The 12,481-nt window shown below is 47.3% G+C and overlaps 3 protein-coding genes across 3 annotated transcripts; 1 reads left to right on the forward strand and 2 right to left on the reverse strand.

Moving 5' to 3' along the window:
* Window positions 1–4,055: 4,055 nt before the first annotated feature.
* pth2 (parathyroid hormone 2) lies at window positions 4,056–4,940 on the forward strand. Its single transcript, XM_085343065.1, has 3 exons — window positions 4,056–4,159; window positions 4,305–4,484; window positions 4,766–4,940. Exons 1-3 carry the CDS (start codon window positions 4,056–4,058, stop codon window positions 4,938–4,940), a joined length of 459 nt encoding a protein of 152 aa, XP_085199191.1.
* Window positions 4,941–5,039: 99 nt separating this feature from the next.
* Window positions 5,040–9,236, reverse strand: tedc1 (tubulin epsilon and delta complex 1). The gene is made up of 8 exons (XM_085343064.1): window positions 9,054–9,236; window positions 8,039–8,120; window positions 7,764–7,963; window positions 7,556–7,693; window positions 7,147–7,209; window positions 6,806–6,892; window positions 6,548–6,685; window positions 5,040–5,629 (listed from the first exon to the last, which is right to left on the reverse strand). Exons 1-8 carry the CDS (start codon window positions 9,192–9,194, stop codon window positions 5,282–5,284), a joined length of 1,197 nt encoding a protein of 398 aa, XP_085199190.1. The 5' UTR covers window positions 9,195–9,236; the 3' UTR covers window positions 5,040–5,281.
* Window positions 9,237–9,765: 529 nt separating this feature from the next.
* On the reverse strand, window positions 9,766–12,393 carry dnal1 (dynein, axonemal, light chain 1). Its single transcript, XM_085343550.1, is given in 9 exon segments — window positions 9,766–9,852; window positions 9,903–9,937; window positions 10,043–10,128; window positions 10,130–10,167; window positions 10,261–10,316; window positions 10,370–10,425; window positions 11,123–11,232; window positions 11,746–11,784; window positions 12,385–12,393. Coding segments are annotated over 9 exon segments (516 nt in total).
* Between the last annotated feature and the right edge of the window lie 88 nt (window positions 12,394–12,481).

Here is a 12,481-nt window from a genome sequence, read left to right on the forward strand (position 1 = left end):
TTCGAAGCCTGACGTGGACGAGAGCACGCAGGACAACAGGAAGTTCAGCCATGGCGAAACACGAGCAGCTCGACAAAACACAAGAAAACAAAGACAAACTGAGCTCACAGCGGGCAGGGGTCTGGAACCCCGCCCACTGCGGCAGGACTCACATGTAATGCTAGCATCCACATATATGATCATGTTTGTACTGTTTATGGCCTTTGGATACACGATGCTACTCTCTGCGACGAATTTAACCGAAAGGGAAAGTCAAGTTTTTGGAAACGATGCGAATCATTTTCTCTAAGACCTGGAATAGTATTTAGTAAAAATGAGATATTGTGATTGGCTGAGTTAGGGGTGACTGTCTGAGGCCCGCTCGATCCCTCTGTGGTCGGGTAGACTCTGACGTCTCGTCCTCAAACAAAACCCAACCACACTCCAAAAGTCATCTCACGCTGTCCCTGCTGTTAATAAAGCGCCTGTTACCAATGCTGTGTCCTGTAATGTTTCTCGCTGGGTCACAAGATCCTCAGAGTTTTACCGCTTTGGTAACACAACTCTTATTTTGAAGTTTTTGTTGCACTTTCCAGTCCTGTAGGCGCACTGCTGACACCAGGGGGCGACCTGTCAGTGACCGAAGGCTCCATCCAAACAACTCCAACACTGATGAAGCAGCAGAAATGCTGACGGTACAACAACCTCGCAGCCGCTGATATCTGGGAAGATTCAGCGTCACATGAATCAGCACAGGATCCACAGACAGGAGCTGCAGCTCTCACAGCTCAAGTTTCCCCATTTTCTAAATAAGAGAATTAAAGAATAAATGACTTCAAATAAAAATGTGTGCGTGCAGAATTATGGTAACCACTGCTATCAGTGAGTGAATTAGAGTTCAAACGTGCAGGACGGTGGAGAGAGTCTGTGACATGTGACAGCTTTGAGAGGAGGCACTCAGCGTTTGGTCCACGATGGAGTCAACAGGACTCACCTACGCCCTGATTCACCTACATCTCTCCAGTCTGATCAGTGCCTAAATATCATTTCCAGCAGAATCCGGCGACGGGGATTTCTGATGAGCACAGGCACGGCGAGGAGGCTCACGCTCGGCGTCTGCTGCTCGTTATCCTGTGAGGGTGTTAGACACCTGCTTCCTGTCTGTGGTCATTATTTCCAGCAGCGCCCATAACGAGCTCCTTAAAAGGAGACGAGCTTCCTGTCAGAATCTGTTTTCACCTTTATCTTTGTGCTTCATGACCCACCAAACACACACAGACACAAACACATAACTCAGGTAAGCTCAGTGTGAGCACATCAGGAACCCTCATCATGACTCATTTAATTTTCTGCCTAAGTTTGATCAATAATATAAATCGGCGCTCACAAACCTTTTTTGCGCCACAGACCGGTTTATGTCCGACAATATTTTCACAGACCGGCCTTTAAAGGTTCACGGATGAATACAACCAAATAAAACCAGTATTATTCATAACACACGAGAACAGACCCAGAGAAACAGAGTTAACGTTAAAAAACCGATAAAACCCTGAAAAACATACATTTCACACCCGAGCCTCAACTCTCACAGACGGTGACCCGGGGGTTGGGGGCCGCTGATATAAAATATAGATTCTATTAATATGAAGGTTTGTTGAAACACCAGCCGCACACTGGAGGGCGGGAAGTTTCAGCAACAGCGAGCTGATCGGGAAAGGAGACAGGTGGGACTGAAGGTGGGCGGAGCAGGTCCTCTGTGGTAAAATGACCTGAAACACCTTTGATGCCACCGTCCTCTAGCAGCACGTGGACGCTGTGGTCCTCAGTAACTCTGGGACGTCCTGCAGGAATCATCCCTGGGACACGTTTGACGATCTGAGGTGCTTCAGCGCCACGCAGGAAACGTCTGTGCTCACATCGCCCACAGTTTGTGTTAGTGGCCTTCACCGTGGATAAGGACGCCTCGTTAACCTGTCAGTGTGGAGGAAGCTCAGACAGGTGTGTGTGTCTCTATTTATGAACGCGTTTTCTGTTTTTCATGATGATTTATTTTCTTGTTATTCCAGAGAGAACATTTCTCACGTCCTATAAAGCTTCTCTGTTTGGCACGAATGAACAGTCCTGCACGTATGCACACACACACGCACGCTCTGTAATGAGGACGCTGGCCCTCTGCAGCAGCACCGTGACTAACAGTCTTTGAAACGGGACACTAACAAGCTAACGGCGTCCTCGGCACTGAACCACAGCTGGATTGATCTGGTGAGGGGTGTACATGCTTCAGTGTGTGTGTGTGTGCGCGTGTGTGTGGGGGGGGGGGGCTCAGACCCTCCACAGTAAGCTGTATATAAGTATGAAAGACCACCATTCATCTGCACAGGGCGAAGCGTCAACCAAGAAGCACGAGTGAGGATCTATTCTTTCTATTCAAACTTTATTGTGTTGACAGGAAGCAGAAATCTGAGCGGCTGGGACAGAGTCGCCTGGAGCTCTGCTCAGTTTCTGGTTGGTTTCTCTCCCCGAGTGACGCGAGCAGCTCCGAGGAGACACAGCGACACCTGAGCAGCAGGTAAGAAGTGCCAAACTGGCACTGAAATAAGACATAATGTGGATTGCACAACACTGGTCACTACATTCTTCATTTCCAGTTAATACTTGTACAGCTGCTGTTATTGTGTATATATTTATTTATATTTCTTCATACATTCTTATATAGTTCTATATTGTGTATTTTGTTGTACAGTTATTTAATTTTCAACTTTAATTTATATATTTTATCTTATTCTTTCCCAGTTAAATTTACCCTTCATTCTAATTTGTGTTGTACAGTTATTTCATTTTTAACCTTAATTTATATTTTATTCCTTCCTAGTAAAATTTACCCTTTTTAATTTTTCATATTTATTTCCTATCTTATTCATAGCCTTTTCCTTTTTTGTTTTCTTTAGGTCACGAGCAGTTGTCCAAGCATTTCACTGCATATCGTACTGTGTATGACTGTGTACGTGACAAATAAAATTTGAATTTAAGATCAGGTTAGTCCCTCACAGTGCCGCCAAATTCAGTCCGGCATCAGATCAGGGTGAAACTGGCGGAGGCGTGACGGCACACATCGGCTCCAATCAGAATACGTCTTCATGATTGCTGAACTAACTTGATTGGAGTATAAAAAGCGTCCGTGTCCGCCTGCACAGGCGAATAAGTCAAATAAGCTACATTTAAAAAACACCACAGTGGTGACATCACTCGACTTCCTGTGAAAAGAGTAATGGATTACATGAGCCCAGTTTGAGTATAACGTGACGGCGCCGCCTCCTTCATCACCGCTGTTTACATCTAAGAACATTCGTCTGAATCATCGTTAATGTTTGTTTTGTCACTGTGACGCCTGTCATCACGCCCGAACAATCAAACGCTTTTAACTGTATGTGATTTAATCACTATTATTATTATTATTATTATTATTATTATTATTATTATTATTATTATTATTATTATTATTATTATTATTATATGTGCTGAAGAGACTGAGGAAATAATATTTCATGAAAGCTGCGGAAGCGTTGCCACGGTGATAAAAAAATGACACCTGCGGTCTATGAAAAAGTCACGAAGCTGTCGTCGTTATGAAAACAATGCCAGTGAATCCTGCAATATTACAATAATGAAAAGAAAAATCAATGTTAAGAACGTGCCCATGTCAGCCCGCTGCAGAGAGACGACAGCCATGCCAAACAGGTGTCTCCGGGGTTAAAGGTCAGCTCAGCCCGATTAACTTCCAGGCACCAAAAGCTCCTCGTTAGGGCTCAAACTCGCTGTTTCACGGTCGCCTGAGAAATAACGAGCCAGAGGCGAGCGGTGACCTCGGGGTCAGGGCGCCGTGGTTTACAGCCGCTCTGTCAGCCTCAGATTGAAACACGTGACGCGCACACCTGAAGCCAGACTTTGGTCCTCAATGCAGAATAAAAATGTTTAGGAATTACATCAGTGACCATCATTCTCCGGAGGAGGCGCTGCAACGTGAAATCACAACGAGCTTCATGAAACTGAAAATTCTTCTTCTGTTTGTTTTTAGGATGTCTCAGCTTCCTGTTTTTCCCCGCACGTGCGTCCCGCTGCTTTGCATTCTGGGTATGATCTTGCTGACGTCTGGCTTCCCTCAGCCTCGCCTTCCTCTCAGGTGGGTACGCTCCGAACCAATGAATGAGCCAGACACTCTGCCGGACATTGGAAAGAGGATTTCACCTCCTACGGAGGCCTGAGGGTGCCGTGTGAATGATGTTTACATGACGTTGTGATGTCACTGTGATCTCGTCCAATCGCAGAAGTTTGGAAGATTCGGAGGAACACAAACGAGTCGACTGGGACGTCCTCTACCCTTCCATCTCTCTCCGTGATTGGAGCATCCAAATGATGTCAGCGCCCGGCCTTAGAGCAGCAGCCAACAGCAAAGCAGGACTGATGAGGGAGGCGTGGCTATTTGCTCCAGAGGGGGCGGAGACAAGGTACAGCTGGGCAAAACTGATAAATTCATAATGAAACATCATAGACTGTATATGAAAGAAGGACAATGATGAAAAACATTAAACCTGCATTCTTTCTAGCGTCCAGCAGGGGGAGACTCTTCTATCTGTACAAAGCAGTCTGATTGGATAGAAAAATAAAGACTGGTTTATTATTATTATTGTTGTTATTATTATGAAATTAACAAACAGTCAAACTTAAACGGGGAAAAATTGACTCTCCCATTTAAACAGTGGTGCACTGTGTTGTTTTCTGTCTGTAGTGTGGAGGGGGCGTGGCCTGCAGAATGGTCGTCTCCGGGAGCCGGGATGGCGAAGAGGAACCTGGTGGTGGCCGACGACGCGGCTTTCAGGGAGAAGAGCAAGCTGCTTACCTCCATGGAGAGGCAGAAGTGGCTCAATTCGTACATGCAGAAACTGCTGGTGGTGAATTCGTGACGTGTCTCCACGGTCGCCAGAAATTTACCCGACGACAGAAAACATCAGAAGCTGGAATCTGTTTAATTTCTAAAATGTTTAAATTTAAAGTGACTCTTTTGGCTCTGCTGAAAACAACTTTGTGTTTAATTTGATGAATGAATAAATATGCAAATGATGTTTTTGACGCCTGTAGTTTGACTTCACAACATTTCATGTATCGGACCAACATATCCAGTTATGACGGTGTGTGTTTATCAGTTATTAAATGCTCTGAGTGACTCGTATGCAGCAGCTGTTTCAGTCTCTGCAGAGACGATAACGTCCTCACAGCTTCTGCTCCACCAGTTTAAACTGGACGCTCACGGTGGAATCAGCACCAGCTCTTCCAGCCTGCCGATCGTCTCCTGCAGCTTCGTCCTGTTGGTCAGCCTCTGCTCGTCCCTCCTCTTCATCAGCACGGCCTCTGCATGAAGAAGCAGCGCCACGGCCTCGGACGCCGGGAGCTCGTTTGGAGGCTCCGCCTGCCCACCGGGGCCTCTGGCCGGGCGCCTCCTCGGCTCCTCCAGCTGAGGCCTCACTCGGCAGACTTGTGAGAGGGAGGGCATGGATGGGAAGGAGGAGAGAACAGGAGGGAGGGACAAGGAGACGCCAAACCTCTCTCCTCCTTCTCTGTCCTTACCATCTCCTCCTTGTCTCCTCTGTCCTCCCTGCAGGAGCACAAATATCAGTATAAACACCATAAACGTCCATGTAAGTAGCCTGATTAGAAAACACTGCACATATTTTCACTGCAGATGACACCCAGCTCTATCTGTCCATGAAGCCAGATAACACACACCAATGAGTTAAACTGCAGGAATGTCTTAAAGACATAAAGACCTGGATGGCCGCTAACTTTCTGCTTCTTAATTCAGATAAAACTGAGGTTATTGTACTCGGCCCTGAAAATCTTAGAAATATAGTATCTAAGCAGATTCTTCCTCTGGATGGCATTACCTTGGCCTCCAGTAACGCTGTGAGGAACCTTGGAGTCATTGTTGACCAGGACATGTCATTCAACGCACATATTAAACACATATGTAAGACTGCTTTCTTGCAAGACTGATAGAGAAAAACTAGTTCATGCTACTTCCTGTTAAAAAGGAATTCTTCCTCCCCACTGCTGCTCACAGCGGGTCGTGTGATTGTTGGGCCGCTGCATACTGAGTCCGTATCCTTCAGCTGTGCTTTGGTGCTTCATAAATAAAACTCAAACTAAAAATTGAAATGGAGTTAGGCTCCGTTATGTTGGATGTCGTCAAGGCGACTGCCTGCAATCTGAGTAAAGCACAGAACAACAAAGAATCATGGGAAATGCTCGAAGCCCGCACAGCATCGATTTGAGTTTAAACATCTATGGAACATCACGGTTCGGTCTGCAGGTTTTCCATGCATCAGCATCACTCTGAAACTGACGCAGTCAATGTGGGGTGGGACAGATCCACTGTGACAAAGGGGCAAATTTCCACCTAACCGAGACGTTTTCAGTGCCTACATCTGACTGAACGCTTTCTAATGAGGAGAAATCTGTCCCATTTAGGACAAAAGTAAGGACCTGTGTTGGCTGACCTCTGCGTGCTGCTCACCTGAGCTGCAGGCAGTCCCAGCAGCACCGCCTCCAGCTTCTCCAGCCTGCTGTTTCCATGATAACACACTCTGGGGTTCTCATTGGTTAGATGTTTGGGCCTCCCGGTGATGGGATCTTTCAGGTCCACAACGCTGTCCTACAGTCACACACACACAGCATCACTTCCTCTAACATTGCTGTTTCAGCCACTCTGCTGTGAAGCTGATTACTTTTTTAAATTCATCATATTTTCATGGTGTGAGAACCACAAACGCACCATCCAAGTCCAGAAGACATCCTCCACCTGCTTCCACTTCAGGTACGCCTCCAGGAGGCTGCACAGCTGCTGCAGAGAAACGCAGTCCTGCAGCAGAAGGACACGCCTGTCAGCTCCTCCTGTTATAAACTTATCAGTACTGTTCAATCAGCAGCTGGTAGCCCCGCCCTAAACCCTCCCTCCTCCTGCTCCCTTGTAACGCTAAAGGCAACGTCATCTCCAAATACGCACAGACCATAAGCTAGTCTGAGCTCAGAGATCTGCTCACTTCCTCACAGACCTCACTGCTGGAAGCTGCCTCCATCTTTCATATACAGAGTTTGTGAAACACTCAGACGTACCTCCTCGAGTGCAGCCGAGCTCTGCTCAGAGGACGGCGTTGGGGTGACGCTCGCAGAAAGAACCTGAACACACAGTTGGTTTAATTTGGTTTAGTGAACATGAAGTGGAGAATATCCGTGACAAAAGTGGAAATCCTGGCATGAGTGGAAACAGTAATGTGGATTTATGGTCCAGGCTCGCAGCAGCCCTGTGAGCTGGAGGTTAGCACGGCTCTGACTGGGAGCGTCAGTGCTGGGATGTATTTCTAAATTGGGAAGCTGTTTCGAGCTTGTTGTGTTCATAATATAATATAGAACATTGTGTTTCACGTCATTGAGCTAAATGTGTCTGACTCAGTTTGTTTGAAAGTGGAACTGCTGTTTCTGATTATTCTAATGTCACGTGAATGAAAGGGTGAGGTTTCCTCACAGCGTGCAGAGCTCGGGTTTGCTCTCGTAGCATCGACAGCAGCATCCGTCTCTGATGTCTCAGGCAGCCAATGAGCCACTGGAGTCTCCTCAGGGAGGCGGAGTCTACATGGAGGTCAGCAGGAAGGTGTGGCAGCACCTGACAGAGAGGGAGAACACAGGTAAGCACACATGGGGGAGGCTCACCTGCACGCTGCCGTGGTACTCACAGGTGTGCACGTGAGCAGCATCCTGTCCAGCTTTTGCACTCTCTTCATCACCACGCTCTCCAGCGCTCCGGTGGCGAGCAGCCAGCCGAGCGCCAGGAGGAGTTCCCGGCTGGAGGCTGCGCCTCCTCCTTCTCCCTCATACATCCAGTCAGCGTGAAAGCCGCTCTGCCACAAGCCGGCGGCCACGAGCTTCCTGCGCTCTGAGGAAAAGCACCAATCAAACGTCACTTACAGTGTGCACGAGCAAAGTTAGGGCGAGATGAAGAAGTGCTGACCTGCTGTCGGCTCAGAGCTGTCACAGGAAACGACGCTGGTGGTCTGAAGGATGTCGGCGAGCAGCTGCCAAAACGGATCTTCCTGAAAATCCAGCGAGACGCTGAGTTAGTCCAATCAGGAAGAGGAGGAAGTGTGCACGATGTGACACACACACACACACACACACACACACACACCTGAAACTACTACATGTGTGGATGTGTTCAAATGTCCAAGCTTTACACACATTTAATATTTGTGGCTTTCTTTTCACTGAGGTGAAGATCACCTGGATCGTCACATGACGTGTACGCTGAGTTCAAGCACCAGTGGAAAACTAAAGACTGCAGTCAGTCCTCAGGAACACATTTAGCAGCTCCAGATCTCTTGAAGGCTGAATTTTGAACCAGCCTGAACTCACACTGACAGTTTGACCTCGCCAGCCCCCGACTCCCCTCTGTACACAGACTATGCAAATTACCATCAGTGCTGTGCAATAGCAACAACAATAACAATAAATACAAACCCTTATTTATTTGTTTTTAATCTCATTGTATGTGTGTATAGTTACAATAAAATCCGTTCTATTGTATTGAAAACAGTGGTGACCCCGTCACACCCCACCATCCCAGCACCTGCTTCCCTGAGCACACCTTCCAGCATCATCCGCACAAACCCGAACTCAGCGTGATTATCGAGCCCTTTGCTGCCTCTATGTCACCTGCAGATGTCACTGCAGCCAAGCTGTGGATGAGTGAATGAAGCGAGCTGGTGCTGGTGCTGGTTCACGCTCCACGTTCACAGCACCAGCTCTTACTGACTGGAGGGGAAAGATGCTCTTCTCCTCGTCTGTCCACCCCCCTCTGACATTTCAGAAACCCAGCTCTTAAATCTCTTTTCTTCTTCTTCTCTTGGAGCTTCAGCAGCTCGTCTCCATCACGTGCAATCCTGTGATTGGCTAATTGGATACTTATGTAAACGAGCGGTTGACCAGGTGTACCTAATAAAGCGGCCGGTGACGTGCTCCTGACTCACCTGGACCGCGTCTCCAAACTTGGCCCGTCGGAAGGAGTCCGGGGGGGGCACGGAGTCCAGCCCCGCGGCCGCCAGCAGCCTGCACAGAGCCGCGATCACGTGCTTCACCTGCTTCACGTGCACGTCTGCGCTCCTCTTCATCGCAGCAGCTGGACAGATGTTCTCTCTGCCGTCAGTCTGTTGGCATTTCGCGGCTAACGTGTTTACTTCCGGGTCCGAGGCCGTTACCAAGGAAGGGAATAAGCCGCAGATTGATGTTCGTCGTAACCAATCAGAAGATAGATCCTGAGGCGGTGGGTGGGGCGTAAGTTCATTATTATTTTTTCGTGTTCGTTTCTATCTAAACTTTATTGATAACAGTGCCCTGTGACAGAAACATCAAACATGGCCCCCTCTGATAGAACTCTCCGATAGAGTCCAGTAGAAACAGTAAAGCTCGTTTCTGATTGGTCAGTCTTCCTCTAACCTGAAGGAGTCGCACAGCTGAAACCTGAAAGTTTACCCAGAATGCACTCTGTTGTAGTTTCCTGCAGCGTTTCTGCTCCTCGTGTCACAGACGTCCAATATATTTGAATCATCTGATCTTAAAGCCAACTGTGAGAAACCTTCCAGCAGTGATTATTCTTAAAAAAATCAAAAGTATTTATTTAAATGATCAGAATCACTGAAAATCATAAAGGAACCGTCACAACGTATGAACACGAACTCTGAGTCACTTAAAGCTGTAACATTGGATCAGCTGCAAACAGCTGTTAGAAGCCGAGGCATTCTCCAGCGTCTGCAGCACAGTCCCGAGCTGCTGTTACAAAAGAGAAAGTCCGTTATAAGACGAACAGCGGTGCGACGAACCACAGGCGGCAGCTCCGCCAGCCTCATGAACTCACCTGCACGCATCACATCCAGATCCCACCAATCAGCAACAAGGAGAAACTTAAAAACAAATTGGTTTGAGTGAGTATTCCTGAAGCCTCGGTTCTTTTTGAACTTACTCCAGTCTTTCACCAGGTTGTTGGACATGTACAGGACTCTCAGGCTCTTCAGTCACTGGATTCCATTCAGCTTCTCCAACTGGTTATGAGACCCACAGCTGTTCCAGCGTGTCACCTACGGCCTCCTACACGCACGCACACACACACACACACACACACACACACAGCTTTACAGACACACACCGGCCACCTTCTCAGCCTCCGTATTCGTGGCTTACCAGCTCGGTGAGCAGTCTGATGTTGTTCCTCCCTAAAGACAAGATCTTCAGGTTCTCTGGAAGGACACAACATCACATTACACACTGACTGTGTGTGTGTGTCACTCACTCAGGCCGTTGAGGTTGGTTATTTTCTCTTTGCAGTTCGTGGACAGAGACAGTTGCCTGTGGAGGAAGAAGCAACAGGTCAAAGACACTGACGCTCCTGCTCCCATGTGGCCCTCACACTGTTCTGTAAATAACTGAAGCTCTGACTCTGTTGTGTATGTACAATGACATTAAAGGCTGTTCTGTCTAATATGAGTGGGCAGATCTATAAAGCGCAGTCAACATTTACACTCCACACACTGCCGCTTCATCCGTCAACGCAACCTGTCAACTTAGGCCTGATCGGAGGCGAATGAACTGATTCATTTGAAACAGAGATTAAATGTATATTGGTGAGTGGAGCCACTGACGGCGAGCTTCTGTGTTTCGTGATGAGTGTTCAGGGACCGTCTTCAAACTGAAACCCATTAAAAAGACTCATCGAGTGAAATGCACCCTGGGAGTCGTAGTTACGCGTCTCCTTCAGGTTTCAGCGTTTGAGTCGAGCTGCTCGGAGTCGTGCCTGCAGAAGCATCTGAACCTGGGCTGAGAATCTGAGCCGGGCAACACGGGCCTGAAAACGCCACGAACACTTTAATTGACCAATCGGCTGTGAGAAAAGTGCACCTGACATGTTTAATCAGACGTGTGCATGCAAGCTTTATTTCAGCTCTAATGGACTGTTGTGTTATAAACTCCTGAGTCTGAGTCCCTCTTAGGCTCCCAAATGATGTCTGTGAGAGTCGATGAGACGCCGTCCGTCTGCAGGACTCACTCGCAGTTCATCAGCGTGGACAGCGACGAGTCCATCTTCTCTATCGGAGGAATCTGACCGTATAGTTTAACGACTTTTGCCTCGCTCAGTTTCTCTCCTGACTGCTTCTCCTGCACACACACACACACACAGACATTATTACATACATGTACATACTGTTGTAAGTGCGCTGTTATTGTCTGACCGCCGTCCCGTGGCAGTGAAAGTGGTGATGGCGTGTGAAACAAAAGAGACGAGCACAGACTTTGAGATAAACTGTGCAATCGTCTGTCCGGTGGAGATAAATGAGTCTGTGTGGGATATAACTTCTGTTTGATTATGATCGTTATTCCATTACACGAATGTTTTCCCGACGCTCCGTCATAAACACAAAGACTGTCTGAGCTCTGAGGGATCTTCACAAACTGTGACGCTATTTTTCAAAGACCTGATTGGTCCGTACGTAGGGATGTCACGCATGAGGATCTCTAATCTTGAACATTATCTGCTCCAGAGCAGGTTGGTTCTATAGTATCAGTTACCATGGTTACCTGATTAAAATCCTCCCCAAATCATAGTGCAGGCATCTGAAGTTAACTTACTCAGACTTTAATAAAGACTGTGTGTGTGTGTGTGTGTCTCACTCATTTGGCCAGCGCGTCTCTCACAGTCGTGGCTTTGGCCTGGAAACAGTCAGACAGGCAGGGTTTACACTCTGCTTTGGTTCATGTTAATAACTCTGAATAAAAGCCATCTTTAAATCAACAACAACATGAATTCATTGTATGTTTTATATTTGTGGTTTGTGCTGTTGATCCTGTACACATGGCGCTCATATTCTCCACAGGGAGGGGATTTTGAGCCACAGTGCTGTAACCATGGAAAGCAGCCTGACTACGACCCTGTGAAACAGTGCCATCTGTTCCTATGGAAACCACAACTCTCCTCATCAACCGTTATTTCATTTATTTTGGACAAAAACGCTTTTCCCCCCACGATTTCCTGGATAAGAACTGCTCTACCCACAATCACACACTGAAGCGACGTCTTTGATTGGTGCAGGTCGCCGTTACCATGGAAAAGTTTAAACCCGCGAACGCTCGAATGTTGCCGAATCAAACAAGCTAAGAACTCGTTAAAGTTAGCCTGTTAGCCGCCGTAGCGCTGTTTCCAGCGGGTCGAAGAAGAGACTCCATCTTTCTCTCCTTTGCTAATAAACAAAGGAATACAAATAACAATAACTTAAAAAAACACAAAGAGCCCCCCAAAAAGAACCTACAAACATTCACCATGTCAGCAACTGATGGCTCCTCCTGTTGCTATGGTAAACCAACTGCGCCTGCGCACTAGAAACACTTGACCCAGATTTATGTAAAATAA

The sequence above is a fragment of the Diplotaxodon limnothrissa genome, linkage group LG19 (genome assembly GCF_057381915.1).
Source record: "Diplotaxodon limnothrissa isolate DT_005_m linkage group LG19, D_limnothrissa_male_GT1.1, whole genome shotgun sequence".
NCBI classification, from domain to species: domain Eukaryota; kingdom Metazoa; phylum Chordata; class Actinopteri; order Cichliformes; family Cichlidae; genus Diplotaxodon; species Diplotaxodon limnothrissa.